The sequence below is a fragment of the Erythrolamprus reginae genome, chromosome 2 (assembly GCF_031021105.1).
Source record: "Erythrolamprus reginae isolate rEryReg1 chromosome 2, rEryReg1.hap1, whole genome shotgun sequence".
Taxonomy (NCBI): Eukaryota; Metazoa; Chordata; class Lepidosauria; order Squamata; family Dipsadidae; genus Erythrolamprus; species Erythrolamprus reginae.
In genome coordinates this window covers 151,005,098-151,020,732 of record NC_091951.1, presented here as the reverse complement: position 1 = coordinate 151,020,732, position 15,635 = coordinate 151,005,098, and the positions used below count along the sequence as shown (strand labels likewise).

At 46.3% G+C, this 15,635-nt stretch overlaps 1 protein-coding gene across 3 annotated transcripts in view; it reads right to left on the bottom strand.

The window, feature by feature from the left end:
* Positions 1-15,635, bottom strand: part of RECQL5 (RecQ like helicase 5) — an 85,194-nt gene that overhangs the window by 16,497 nt on the left and 53,062 nt on the right. For all 3 annotated transcript variants that reach the window (XR_011558077.1, XM_070739914.1, XM_070739915.1), the window contains 4 exons: positions 13,527-13,754; positions 3,782-3,878; positions 2,925-2,961; positions 1,139-1,197 (listed from right to left, as the gene is read on the bottom strand). Coding sequence is in view for 2 of the 3 variants with exons in the window: in XM_070739914.1 (XP_070596015.1) it covers positions 1,139-1,197; positions 2,925-2,961; positions 3,782-3,878; positions 13,527-13,754 (421 nt within the window). In the remaining variant the exon portion in view is untranslated. The remainder of the gene's footprint in view (positions 1-1,138; positions 1,198-2,924; positions 2,962-3,781; positions 3,879-13,526; positions 13,755-15,635) is intronic.

Genomic DNA, 15,635 nt, shown 5'->3' with positions numbered 1-15,635 from the left:
AAGCAGCTGTGAGGTGCAATGCCTGTTATAAGGGCCAAACTCCGTGGCAGACCCGCGATGCCTCTGAGTAGCCAGTAATATTAGATCTGGAGCTGGAAACTCCGAAGGCCAGTTAGAAAGGGAACACCCCCCCCCAATGACTTTGGATGGCCCTTAGCTGAAGGCTTGGCAGAAGAGAGAGGTGAGAGTCGTAGCTCTTAGCCGCTTTCGACTTTAGTGACTCCAAGCGATGTTGAGAGGAGCCAGTTGAGGGAAAAACTCACAATTAATGAGTCCTTGACTCCATAGTAAGGTGGAAAAAATATTCCAAGATGGGAGATTGAAGAACACACGTCCTGTCAGACCGAGGACTGAGTCAAAGAGGGGGAAATCGAGGCAGTGGCGGGCATCTATAATTTGACAGGCTCAGTCTTTATTGGCTGAACGGTTCTTGGATGTTAGCTCCACCCATTATGGAGAATGAACTAAACTATACTACATGAGAACTGGGGCTAAGAGTTACTATGGTTCTTTATATTGGAATGTGGAAGAAGCAGTGAAAGAAAAGTATCTGAATCCTCATCACAACATGTTATGGTTCCGAGTAATGATCCCAACCAAGTCAGAACTCTGACACTGGAATTCTTTTAAAAGATGAAAAGTTTAACAGCACATTTTTTTTTAACTCAACCAAGAGATTTGCTCCACTACTATAAAACAAAGTAACCCGAAAGAACTTTTAGTAACCTTTCTACATTATTAAGCACATCTGATATTAAAGCACATCTCTCTCTTGCTTTTAAAATTCCATGCACGGGAGCATCAGGTGGCACAGCAAATAGAATGTAGTATTGCAGGCTGACTGTGCTCACTGCCAACAGTTCAATCCTGAGTGGCTCAGGGTTGACTCAGCCTTATTCTGAGGGTAGTAAAATGATTCTTGGGGGCAATATGTTGACATTTGTAAACTGCTCACAGAGTGCTGTAAAGAGACAGAATTGCACTGAAGGCACGGCTCCACCTAAATTTTTATTGATCTTGACTTTACCTAGGACACGTATCTGTGCTATACTTTTCTTCAGTCAGTCTTCAATTTGAATATCATAACTTAATAAGCAGACTATATTAAAATGACCTGTATTGAAAAAAATTCACTTACCTTTACTGTAATTCGGGCAATTTTCCTACTGGCTGCATCCTTCAAGGGACAATCATTGTCTATCAAAAGGAGCAAAAACACAAGCTAAGTAAACAAATTTTAATACGTTGGCAAACTTTTCACAGATGGGAAGTATAACTGTACCAGTATAACTGCAGAACAGAACTCTTTCTGTATATGTGTTTTGTTACTTCACCAAACCATATCCCAGCATATACTATCTATGTCTATTCTATTCCATATCTATTCATGTGACTCACTATGGCTCTTGCTTACATCCTTTTGGTTGGTGCATGTGAGTAGAATCTGGAAATCTACAAGTTAGTTCATCTTAGGGATGGATCATAATGGAAGCATATCATTTTACTAACATTTACCCACTATTTATTATGCTTCAATTTGTTTTTGGTTATCTCTGAAAATTTCAATAGCATAAAAGCCATTCTGCTGAGGCCAATTAAAGGAGAGGCAGTGTTCTCTCCCCCCCCTCCATGTCATTAAGTACCACCTAAATTACAGAATCAATTATGTTGTCTTGTACATCTTATTCATAATGAGATAGCTCTAAAACACATTTACATGATGCCCAAGCGCCATTATTAATCAAATATCTGTATTTATCACAGAATGGTACCTGGCACTGAGCAAAGCAAAGTTATAGTGAAAGTCTGATTTAGCTATTTTTGCCAGTGTTGGGCTTAAATGCAAATGCTTTATAGCAAGGAGCTCTTCATGGGCAGTTATACTATCTGTAGTTCAGTCCAACGTGGAATCTTGTGGTCAGTAATGTGATATCCGAAGAGCAAACAGTGTTCTAATATCCATTAAACAATCTTCTGATGATAGATATTAAATCTATAAATGTTGTACGCCTATATTAAACAGAAAAACTAAGAAGGATTCCAGCAACTCTTGGGTATAAAAGGCAAGCTCCATTTGAAATGAAACTAAAGTTCAAATCTTTGTACCTTTTTCTTCTACGGTACCTGTGTGATAAAGAGGCTAGAAGCATCTCCCTTTTAAGCAGGATGAACAGTTCCTACCTGTTCCTCATTACTGTAAACTACCATCTAGTTTCAGATTATTTGTTTCTAATTCTATCAAATTAGCCCTCTTAGTAGGGTTTATGCAGGCTAACACATGGATTGACTGATTATGCATCCCCATAGGCAGATTTTTTCTTGGACACACCATCCCCACCTGATCCTTCAGATCTTCCAATAGAGCACCCATTGCTGTAATTGTAATTGAATCCCTCTATCTTACAGGCTAAACCAGTGATGGTGAACCTATGGCATGGGTGCCACAGGTGGCACACACAGCCATATCTGCTGGCAAGCAAGCCATTGCCTTACCTCAGCTCCAACGTGCATGTGTGTGCCAGCCAGCTGATTTTTGGCTCACACAGAGGCTCTGGGACGGCGTTTTTGGCTTCCAGGGAGCCTCCAGGGGAATGGGGGAGGGTTACCCTCCTGCAGCTCCAGGGAAGCCTTTGTAGCCTAGGGACTACACGAGCCTACCGGACCAACCAGAAGATGGGAAACAGACCATTTCCGGCTTCCAGAGGCTACTGGGGGGTGGGGGAAGCTGTTTTCGCTCTCCCCAGGCATTGAATTATGGGTGTGGGCACTCGCGCATGCACAATAGCATGCGTGCACGCCGTCCCGAGGAAAAAAAGGTTCGCTATCAGTGGGCTAAACCATATACATGCTTTTATTAATGTCAACTTCTCAAAAACACCCATGCGAACTTTATCCAAAACCCGATAATTCAAAATAATATTTACCTGGAAGAACAAAGTTATCATTGTCAGGATCTCTGCCCTAAAGATGTAAAAAAGGTGGAGATTAAAGAGAAACATATTTCAAATGACCATAGGAAATGTTTTTTAGAATGTTGGTTGCTAAAACTTAAGTAAGAATCTGAAATTTGACCTCAAAAAATCAATGTGTTTAAAAATATTTTAAACCAAATTTGGCTACTTAGTCCTGGAACGTATGTGGCAATTATGGTAATTTATCTTTAGCAGGTTAAAGTAGAGATCTGTTAAACTTATCATATACATTATCTTCATCCTACATTTTCTGACCTGTACTAGTAAATTTTGGATGAATATTACTAGATAATATTCTATTCATATAGAAAACACACAACAAAGTGCTTTGAAACAGAAATAATTTAAAATTGCAGTCTCACATGTGAAAAAACTCTATTCTTCTTATCCTTCAGTTGAGAAGTTTGGCCGACGGGTTAAAGTATCTGGCTAGAGATCAGAAGACTGTAAATTCTAATCACCCATTCATTGGCCCAAAGCTGAGTGGCTTTGGGCCAGTTATTTTCTCAGCTCAACCCACCTCAAAGGGCTGTTGTGGAAAAAATAGGAAAGAGCATGAGATATCTGTGAGTCGAGGAAAGCAGTAGGCCCAGGGCTTTCTCCTCCCTGAAATACCTCATGTACTTAACGACTTGTGCATTGCATTAGATAATGTGTGGGCAAAAGCAGGGTATGATCACGTTCAAGTGACGTGATCCACTCCTATGGAAACCTCGGGTTACGACTGTAATTGGCAGGCTTACATTCGTAAATTGAGGATTATCAATATAGATGAGCCTCTATCTTCTATAGAAAGCCCTTCCGCTTACCCTGCGCAACTTCATCTGTTTGTTATAGAAAATGTTCCACTCCTTTTTCTGTCTGTCCTCATTAACTTCACCCACACTCGTGGTTTCTTCATCGTATCTGCATAATAATTCAGAAAGAGTTGGAAGTTGAACAGGGGAATAGTGTAAAATTATATCAAATCTTAAATTAGAATCAAAGGCCAATATTCCAGGCATTAGTATTAAGCATCAGTATTGTGGACCCTTGTATAAACAAGATTGTAGTTTTACTACAGAGTAAAATGTCTTTTGTTTCAATTAACTTAAAGTTACTAACTGCATTTGATGAATAAACTATGGAACTATGATGGGCAATGTGTTTCAAATTCAAATTCAAATTTCAAACCCACTCTGATGTTCACTAACTAGCCAGCATGACAGCTCATTGAAAGCTGATGGGGCCTCTATTACAATAACATCTAGAAGGTCACATATTGCCAGCCCCAACACAAATACAATGGAAACAATTTTCTATAACTATGTAATGTAAGAAAATGCTCCTAACTTTCATCTAGTCTTCTGCCTCACATGTCCCACTGACCAGTTAGATTGCAGAGTTGACCTTCTCCAGGTCCCATCGGCCAAATCAGCCGAAGCAGGTCGGGCAGAATTCTCCTGCAGCACCCTTAGGAGCCCTGCTGATGAGGACCTCTCTGAAAACTCCTGTGCCCTCACAAATTCTTCCTCCAATGCCCTTTGGCATTTAAGAGCCGCCTTCTGATCTGTCTTAGAAGCCTTATGGGGACATGGGCTGTCTTAAGCTTCCCCATAGCCACCAGACTGGCGGACCTGGCTTGATCCATAATTCCAGTCACCCAATTGAACGCTGGGGGAGACCAAGACCCCCTATGATGGGCAGAAGAAGAAGAAGCCACATCTCTGTCCATCCTAAATGATAAAAAAACCAATGTAAGTTAATAACTGGCAAGTAGTAAGCATGGCTGATGCTGATGCCAAGCCAATATAGCCCTTGCAGCAGGCTTATTGGTACAGTAGGCATAAAGATCAAACCTGGGAAAACGCTGGTGTTATACCCAGAATAAGGCAGACTGATGCAAAACTGCTGCACCTGTGCCCACGGATGCAAGAGTATGGCAACTGCCATGGGCAGCGTTCCCCGTAAGCTGTGCGCGTGCGCATGCGCGCACCACAAAATACCCCCCGCATACCCGTTTCCACGGGCGCGCGCTCCCCATCCCCCTGCCAGCCCGCGGGGGTGTGTGTGCAGGGGCGGAGAGGCGCCGGCAGTAGAAAGAAAGGGAGCCGCGGCCGCCTCTGCCTCCCCACGGTGCCTCCTCGTGCCCCTGGCCTCTCGGCTCTGCCCCCCGCCCACCCAATCCGCCCCCTCTCCTCCTCCGCCGCCTCCTGCCTTGGGGCGCGACTTCTCCCACGGCCGTGGCCTCTCCTCCTCCTCTCTCCACGCGCTTCGGGAATGCCCGCCCCGCCCACCCCTCTCGCAGCCCTTCGCTGGGAGTGCTTTCATCCCAGACTTTCAGCAAGGGGGCTGCAGTAGAGGCAGGGCAGGCATTCCCGAAGAGCTCGGAGAAAGCGCACTCGCAGCCCCCTCGCTGACAGAGAGAGAGAGAAAGTAAGTGAGAAAGAGAGAGAGAGAAAGGGGGGGGGAAGAGAGAGCAAGAGGGGGGGGAGAGAGAGAAATGACTCTTGATTTAAAGCATATGGTAAAAAGCACCCAAATAATAACAGAAACCCCCCCCCAGCCGTTTGTGTGTGTGTGTGTGTGTGTGTGTGTGAACTCTTGAACCATTTCCAATAGCTCACCTGTTTTATTGTTTTATTATTAATTTCTTTTAATAAAAAAGAAGGGAATTTTTTTCTTATTTATGTATCTATGTATCTATCTATGTATCTATCTATGTATGTATCTATCTATGTATGTATCTATCTATGTATGTATCTATCTATGTATCTATGTATCTATCTATCTATCTATCTATCTATCTATCTATCTATCTATCTATCTATCTATCTATCTATCTATCTATCTATCAATCAATCCTTCTATGCCGCCCAGTCCCAAAAGGACTGCCGCTCAGACACTATACTTTTCCGCCCACACCGAAAAAAAATTAGAGGGAATAGGCGTTGATTGCTTACCTGAACGCCTCTTCTCGTACGGTGAGCGGGTACAGCAGTCACATGGGTTGCTCATGTCCAATCCGGTGGAACTGAGCCTAGTATTAAAAAAGCTTGCCGGATCCGCCCCTTCCCCAGAATTCGCGAATCCATAGACTAGGCTCAGTTGTGAAGCTCTGTAGTGTTCAACTCTCATTGTTAGAGGAAGAAAGAGATAGAAAGGAAAAGAAGACACATACAAGGGCGGGAAGTGACTGCTGTACCCGCTCACCGTACGAGAAGAGGCGTTCAGGTAAGCAATCAACGCCTATTCTCCGTACTGAAGGAGCGGGTCCAGCAGTCACATGGGACATACCCAATAGATGGTCCCTAGGGTGGGATTAGCTTGCTATCGTGTGAGATAACGGATTGGAGTACCCTTCTGCCAAAGGCAGCGTCCGCTGAAGCGTAAGAATCAATTTTGTAGTGCCTGATGAAGGAATTTGGCGAGGCCCAAGTGGCTGCTTTGCAGACCTCCTCCAACGGGGCTTGAGTCGCCCAAGCGGCCGAGGTGGCTGCGCTCCTGGTGGAATGCGCAGTGATGTTCCTTGGAACTGAGAGGGAGGCCGACTCATAGGCCTTAGATATAGTCCCTCTGATCCAACGGCCTATTACTGTTGAAGACACTTTGGCCCCCATGACTCTGGGATGATAGGCTACAAAAAGTGCTTCTGACCTCCGAAAGGGTCCTGTGCGTTGGATATATATTCTCAGCGCTCTGGTGAGATCCAGGGTGTGCCATCTAATTGCCAAGGGATGGTCTCGTTGGAGGCAGAAGGAAGGTAGGACAATATCCTGAGATCTGTGGAACATGGAACTGACCTTGGGTAAGAAGGTGGGGTCCAGTCGCAAGACTACCTTGTCCTGATGGAATTGGCAAAGGTCCTGCCTGATTGAGAGGGCAGCCAGCTCCGAAATGCGTCGGGCAGAGGTAATAGCCACCAGGAAAGCTACCTTAAAGGATAGGTACCTGAGGGACGCCGATTTTAGGGGTTCGTATGGTGCCTGCGTGAGGGAGTGGAGAACCCGTGGCAAATCCCAGGATGGATACCTGTGGACCTTGGAAGGTCTGAGGTTGGCTATGCCCTTGAGGAATTCCTGAACTTCAGGGAAGGATCGGAGAGGCTGTCTGCGGGGGCCCCCTAGGACAGATGAAATGGCTGCCAGATGACGCCGGAGGGTGCTGGTGGAGAGTCCTTTATGGAAACCTTGCATAAGGAAGGAAATAATTCTGTGAATGGGGATGCACAGAGGGGAGAGACCTTCCTGAAGACACCACTGGTGAAACTTGGACCACGTGTGGTCGTAGATTCGATTGGTCGAGCCCCTTCTGGCCTTTAGAATGACCTCCACTGAATCAGGGTCATGCCCACGCAGCTCTAAATCTCTCCTGATAACAGCCAGGCGGTGAGGTGGAACCACTCCGGGTCTGGATGGAAAGAGGCCCCCTGCCGCAGCATATCCCCCGAAACGGGGAGTCGCCAAGGGTCCTGGACGGACAGCTGTTGGAGATCTGCGAACCAGGGCCGGCGGGGCCAATGAGGGGCGATTAAGATTACTCGGGCCCTCTCGGTGAGGACCTTGTGAATCACGTCCGGGAGGATTGGAATTGGAGGGAATGCATAGAGTAGGCCTGGAGGCCATGGACTCCGGAGGGCATTGATCGCTTCCGCTCCCGGGGATGGAAATCTGGAATAGAAGCGAGGGAGTTGGGCGTTCGCATTGGTCGCGAAGAGATCCAGGACTGGTAGGCCGAATCTGAGGGTGATTTGATGGAACAGGTCTTGATGGAGGTTCCACTCTCCTGGGTCTATCGTTGCTCGGGATAGCCAATCCGCCTGGATGTTGAGACTCCCCGAGATGTGATCGGCTAGGAGCGACTGGAGATGTTTTTCCGCCCAAAGGCCCAGCTTGAGGGCCTCCCTCATGAGAGCCTTGGATCTCGTGCCCCCTTGCCTGCAGATATGGCTTTTTGTGGCAATGTTGTCGGTGAGAATGAGAACGTGCCGGTTGGGGATGCGAGGAGAGAAATGCTTCAGAGCCAGGGAGACGGCTCTTAACTCTAGCCAATTTATTGGCCTGGAAGCTTCCTCCGGGGACCACGTGCCCTGGGCTATCATCCCCTGGGCGTGGGCGCCCCATCCCGATAGACTGGCATCTGTGGTGATGACAAATTGATCCGGGCACCTGAACGGGGATCCTCTGTCCATGGCCGGAGACTTCCACCACTTGAAGGATCTGCGAACACTCAGTGGAATGACAATGCGTCGATTTGAGTTGCTGTGCCCCGATCTCTGAAAAGGCAACAGAAGCCACTGGAGTTCCCTAGCATGAAGGCGAGCCCAGGGAATGATGCCTATGCATGACACCATCTTCCCCAAAAGAGAAGATAGAGTAACTATGGATACTGAAGGATTAGATAAAATGTTAGAAATTAACTCCACTATACTGAGTTTTCTCTCGGGAGAGAGAAAAACCTGGGAAGATTTTGAATCAATAATGGCTCCCAGGTGAGGAATGGAAGTGGAAGGTTGGAGGTGACTTTTTTCAAAGTTGATGGAAAACCCATGGTCCTGAAGGACTGACATGGTGACAGAAAGGTCAGATTTCACTCTCTCTAGGGAGTTCCCATGAATTAAAATATCATCAAGATAACATAAAATGTGGATGGGAGACGCCCGGATATAGGCCGCCAGGGACCCCAAGAGCTTTGTGAAGACCCGAGGGGCCGAGGAAAGGCCAAATGGCATCGCCCTATACTGGAAATGCCTGCCTTGAAAGGAAAAACGTAAAAATTTTCTGTGGCATTTGGCTATAGGAATGTGAAGGTAGGCCTCAGTGAGGTCTAAGGAGACCATGAAATCTCCCGAGTGAATGGCGGCCAAAATAGAAGACAAGGAGTGCATTTTAAACTTCCTATATTTGATGAATAGGTTTAGTTTCTTTAAATCCAAAATGGCTCTCCAACCTCCGGAGGACTTTGGAACCATAAATAGGATGGAGTAAAAACCTAGGCCCTTCTGACCGGAAGGGACCGGCTGAATGGCTCTAATGGACAATAGATGAGAAATGGCCTCCTCCATACGGTTACAATCTGAGGATGACCTGGGCGAAGGGCAGGAAATAAAACGTTTAGGGGGAGGAGAAATAAATTCTAAAAGAAGGCCTGTTTGAACAGTGTCAATGACCCAAGGGTCCTTGGAGGTGAGACGCCAATTTGAAGCGAAATGAGCTAGGCGACCCCCTATGGGAATGGAGGAAAGATTACCATCTAGGTTTTTTTGAAGCCCTGTTAGAGGAAGCTCCCCTTTGGAAGCGAAAACCTCTACCCCTGGAGTTCCTACCTTGGGAACGAAAGCGGGGGGAATACTGACCTGGAGATCTCTGATAGGAAGCCGCTTGATCTTGCTGGCGCCCTGGGCGACGAAAGGACTGCGTTTTAGTAACCTTTTTTGTGGTTGGGCCCAAAACCTTCTTCTTGTCTGTGGTCTCCGTGAGGAGAGGATCCAGAAGATCACCGAAGAGAAGGTCGCGCTTTAAGGGGCCCTGGGATAACTGCCACTTTTGGCGAACTCCCGCTTGCCAAGGGCGAATCCATAGGAGTCTTCTTGCCGTTGTAGAGGCTGCAATAGACTTAGCAGAAAATCTAGTAGATTGTAAGGTGGCATCAGCCACGTACTGGGCAGCTGCAAAGACCTTGTTGAAGTCTTGTTGACCTCTCAAGTCATCTGGAGGAATGTGCTGTTGAAGTTGGCGAAGCCACAGCAGCATGGCTCTGGAGAAGAAGGAGGCTGCTGCAGAACTTTTAATGGCCCAGGAATCAGCGGAGAAACCTCTTTTGAGCATTTGCTCGATGCGCTTGTCCTCTGGACGGAGGACTTCCTCCGCCTCGCCTGGCACAGCCGCTGCCGAGTGAAGAATTTTGACAGGTTCATCTGGTTTGGGAAAAGATAGAAGCTCTTCATAGGAAGAGGAGAGTTTATACAACTTTCTGTCCTTGGTAGAGGGATTAAGGCCAGAGGCTGGAAATTCCCACTGTTTAAGTAAGGCATCTTTAAATAATTTAGGCATAGGAATTACCTCGTTATCCTCCTGTTCCTCTGTGAAGTAAGGTAAATTCTCCTCCGGGGGATCAGTGGAAGTGGAGGCTTGTTTCTCCTGGGCCGCTAATCCCGTCGAAATTCTAGCTTTGAGGAGGAGAGATTTGAATAGTTGAGAAGGGAAAATAGTAATAGGAGGAGGGACCTTTATTTGGGATTCCTCGTCCTCAGATAAGCTCTGGAAAGGGTCTTCATCCTCCTCTACATCCTCATATTCATCTTGGGAGGACTCTGAGTCATCCTGAATAGGAACTCTGACCGCTGGGGAAGAACCCAAGGGGCGGGAGGAACGAGAAGGAGGAAGAGGTAAAGGAAGCTCATTGATGGAGGAGAGTTTGGCATCAATGGCTTTGGACAACACAGCAAAAATAGATTGGAACTCAGGAGGTAAATTGGAAATATCAGCAGAAATGGCAGAAGAATCCCTAAAGGCCTGGGAGGATCCTGGCTGGGGGGAATCTTCCATAATATCTGGTTCCTCTGGACCTATGCCCCATAGGTTAGGTTGGGGTCTGTCTAGGTTTGGCTCATCCAGAGATAACACAGGGACCCCAGAAGGAGGCAGGCTAGAGGCCTCTGGTGGGTCTTGACTACTGATTACTTGGGCCTGCACTTTCAAACGTTTTGCTGATTTATCATGAATCTTTTGTAGGGCTAGGTCCCTTCTCTTCTCGGCCCTGGTGACCTTGGTCGAGGGGCGGGCCCCAGGAGAAGAGGAGGAAGAGGCCTGGGGGATACTAGTAATCTCATCGCCTGTAGGCCTGGCCTCTCTGGGACCTTTAGTTGTGCCTCTCTTGGGAAAGGTAGCCATAGTCTGACAACTAACAGAAGACAAGGCTGAGCCAATAATTAAATTAAAAGGAGAAGATTTCAAGGACTTCCCAAGAGGAATGGATCCTGCTTCGAGGCCTCGAAGCTGCTGAAACGTGAGGACAATCTGGGCAAACCCAGAGTTCGTGCCCCCAAATCCAGCGGGGCCAGCCTCCCTAAACTTTGCAATTAAGTAAAACCAAGGCACTCTGGTTGGAGGCTAGGCCGGTGGAGAATTTAGCCTGGGACCCCCAAGGCCCGCTCCCGGATCCACGCGGTGGACTGAGGCCTACGCGGCTGGCAGAAGGCCAACACGAGAGGCCTAGATATTTTAAGAAAGGGCGCGAAGGCCTTCGCGCCAAAAAATCGCTTCGTAGAATTTCTTAAGGGGAAAAGCGATCGACTAAGTCCAGGAGACTAAAGGCGTCCCACTCCGCAGGAGGTATTTTATAAGCCCTTAAATATATTTTTATACAATAATTAAGCAATAATCCAATAATAAATACTTGCACCAGGACCTCCAGGCCAAGGGATTAGAAGAATCCACAAGCGGCCGCAGGAATCGTAACCGGCAAAACCGCCGGGGGAAAACGAAACCGCAACTTCTCCCAAGTAAAAAAGCCTAGCCGCTTTTATTTTTTATTTTTTCCTTTTAAAACGGCTGGCGCAAATAGTGCAAGTAATACAATAAAGACAATAAATCTTACTACTTTTTTGAAGGAAAGATCGAAGGGAAGGTGTTAGAATGTTGAACGAGCTATCACATACAACCGCAGGATATGCGAACTGAGCGAATTCTGGGGAAGGGGCGGATCCGGCAAGCTTTTTTAATACTAGGCTCAGTTCCACCGGATTGGACATGAGCAACCCATGTGACTGCTGGACCCGCTCCTTCAGTACGGAGAACATTGGCCATGGACCCCTCCTTTTCACACTGCTGGGAACAATAAGCCAGGGCCAGAATGGTTGAGTAGAGCAGACAAAGACCAGCTGAAACAGCTGAGTACCGCCAATAGGTAACACTGTGAAGCGACCAATGGTGAGCTTCGAAACCAGCACATAGGTCCTGCCTCTCAAATTAGTATCTGGCAGCCAAGCGAGTAGGCAACCCCGCCAGGTTGATGAACTAGTGGGTCGAGCGTCTCAGGAGGCAAAGGGGCTAAATAGGGCAAAGCTCTGCTGAGTCCTGCCACCTCAGATGGCCCTGTACAGACAGAGATTTGGAACAAAATAGTGGCTGCGCCAAAATCAAAATGGCAATTGCTGCAAAAACACCCCGGGAAGCGGTCCATGAGGCGTTCAAAATGGCCAGCAAAGCAACTTGCAGAATCCTTGACCACAAAATGGTATTCATGCCAAAAAACCAGCCAACAAGATGGCAGTTGCATTGATGACAATGAGCCAAATGGTCCTCGAGCACAAAACGGGGCAACACCAGATGCCGTTAAGCCACAAGACAGAGTGACACTAGTAATACAGAGCACTCCCAAAATCCTGTTGGTGTCGGAACAACCCTCAGGCCAAAATTAGAACCATACCGCCATCCCCTTTCTCCGTCGGATCTGTTCTCAGCAGTCCTTGAAGGGAACTGCTTGAAATTCAGCAATGGTGTGGACCGACTGCCTCTGGATTCAAACAAGTGATCCGAAAATACAGCAGGGCGATAGATGTTAAAATCCCTGCTCTAAAACAAACCTCACAGCCAGCCAAACAATTAAAGGAATAGCCCGCTCAGGCACCTGAAAGCAGAGCAAGGCAGGTACTCGCAGATAAAGGAATCCTCAAAGAACTAAAAAAAAACCCCATCGTTCACAGTGGAAAGTAATAAAAATTCAGGGAAAATCCAGGATGGATTTCTACACAAAAGAACTGAACAACCCAAAACTCACAGGAGCTGAAAAGAAAGCGTCCATGAGCTGAGGACTGAATTGAATGACTGAGGAAACGTCATCAAAAGAGCTGGATCCTCAGAAGATTCAACCCAGTTCATAAAGCTAGAATAACCCATTCTGGACTCCTCCTTCGATATGAGGGGAAAAATTCTCAACTTTTGTTCTCCTTAGTCAGGAGAATCATCAAGCCACACACAAAAAAGTGGGGTGAGAAGAGCACTTCTTATTTGGCAAAAAGCCTCAAAAACAAACCCAAACCCCTCTTCCTGGTTAGTTAATGCAGTGGTCCCCAACGTTTTTTCCACCAGGGACCAGTTTCAGCAAGACAATTTTTCTATGGCCCAGTGGGGGCGGAAAGGGGCATGGTTGGGGGCGAGATTAAGCATGGGGGTGCTGGTCCTCCCCGCCCCTCTTTCCCGCCATCGTCCTGTGGCCGGCAGAACCTGCCTCCCAAGCCCTCTTGCCCAGCGGGAGCTAAGCGCTGGAGAGAGGGGGTCAGGCTGGCCCTCCTGCCTCCCCCCAGCCAAAAACGCAAAAGCGCCCCGCGGCAGAAGCCAAAAGAGGCTTGAGCCTCTCGGTCCTTCCCGCCCCTCTGTCCCATCCATCGTCCTGTGGCCGGCAGAACCTGCCTCCCGAGGCCTCTTGCCCGGCGGGAGGCGAAGCGCTGGAGGGAGGGGGTGGCGGCATGAGGGCCGGCAGCTGCTGACTCCACGGACCGGTGCAACATGCCCCGCGGCCCGGTACTGGTCCGCGGCCCGGTGGTTGGGGACCCCTGAGTTAATGTACACCTACCTTTCAAAGCCTCTACAGCCTCGCTTTCCTCCTCCATACAGCTCAGGGTCACAGGCATTCCAAGATGAAGCAGAAGGTCCAATATAGGTTTTACTCCAACTTTTGGTGTTTTGCTGTGATGCTTCTACTTGCTTCTTCACTGCTGCTGGATTCTTACAATAATCACAGCTTCTGTTACACTGGGGAACATCATCTCCAAAGTAGTTGGCTATGGCAGCATGGCGACAACTAACAGGCAAACAAGAAGCAATGTTAGATTTATGAAAAGGAAAGGAAACAGAGAAAACGCCTTTTCAGGCATTCAGAGACTTTCTGAAGATGGCCAAATTAAAAATATTCACAGGATAAGGAGCATTATTTGCGTTCCATGCTTTCTAGACTACTGAAAAATGCTAGCCTTCTATTTTGAGATAATTTGGGTAACCTTAATGATCTGTTGACAAACCTCTCCTACTAATCTCGAACCGGAAATTATAAAGGCAGTTATAACACATCAAAACCACAGACATTTAAAATTACAATGAGGTCTTGTTTTAGGGTTGGTTCATATTAACCTTTCCTTCCATACGTGTTTTTATGAATGCTATTGGGCAGAGCGTCAAGTGGAAAAATATGCTGTATGCTGTTCATGTTACAGCAACCACCTAGCCGGCTGGATGAATGGAACTGTCTGTATAGACCATAAAAGGTCAATAACAAGCAGTCCTTGTTGACTGAGCTAAAATATACTTTGGGGAGAAGGATAATCTATTTCTGTTGACAACCTTTAAGGCAAAATAGAACAAATGCCAATGAACCAACATTCTCTTTTCCATCCTTGCCGTTTTAGCACACACTCTTCATGAGATGGACATTTAATTTAATTTAGTTTAATTTAGTTTAATTTAATTTAATTAATTCGACTTCTATGCCACCCAATCCTCAGGGCACACTCAGGGCGGCTTACGACAATACAAATGCAATACAATAATAAAAAGAAGTCAAATATTAATAATAACTATAAAAACCCCATTATAAACCCATATACCAAAACAGTAACCCCCTATAAAATCCCTAAAACCAATCTATCAACAACATACATACCAATCAGACCTCACTCGGCCATGCCAGATGTTAAGATTCACAGCCCCCAAGCCTGTCAGCAAAGCCAGGTCTTGACGGCTTTTCTAAAGGCCAGTAGAGTAGGAGCAGTATGAACATGGAGGGGGGTGGGAGTTGGTTCCATAGAGCCAGGGCTGCTACAGAGAAGGCCCTCCCCTGCCTTTACTCTTTGATATTGTCAAAAACTTATTTTTTCCTAGTATATACATTTCCAAGCACGCCACAAATGAAGTTATAAACATATAAACTGAATATATTTTGTCTCATTCTGCATTACCAAAGGAATGTAGGCTTCAGTTTATTTCCTATGATAGGTACAGTATAACATCCTAAGAGTTCATTTACAATATTTCTTAACACTGGCCCTTTTTCTTATTCTAAACAATAAAAAAACCAAAACATCTTCCATTTGAAAGCAGGCTTATGCTTGAAAGAAATGAACCATGGTAAAGTATTTTTGTGACATTTAAAAAAATGCCTTTTGAGGCATTTCCCTGTTGAATTCTGAGGAGGAAGGAGTAAAAATTTCTGAGTCAGGACTATTTCGGAAAATGTACAGATAAAACAAACACCTGTTTGTGCTAACACAGGATGACTTATTATCCATCCCGTTGAGAAAGCTGTATCTGTGTCAGACAGTCAGCTGATGCTTAAAATCCCTGAATACAAAAGTTAGGCTGGGGAAGAGGGAAAAAAATGCTACAAAGCTACCCTTATCAGTTTTGCAAAGTGACACTGACTCACACTGCTCTTGGGCTAGAAGAAAGCCTCTTTTCACAACCAATGAAAGATTATCCGGTTTAATTTTTTTTCTTCATGCCCTTCTAGCAATTGCTAGCCTTACCCAGCTGGAAATGCCAAGGGTCTTTGGGAGTCCCTTTCTCTCTCTCTCTCCAGAAAACGAAAAGAACAAAATATAATTTGGTTACGCCAGGAAGGAGACTTTGTTTTTTAATTATTAGCACTCCCGCAGGGCTTCCAAGGTAACAGACAAGAACTCAACATGGA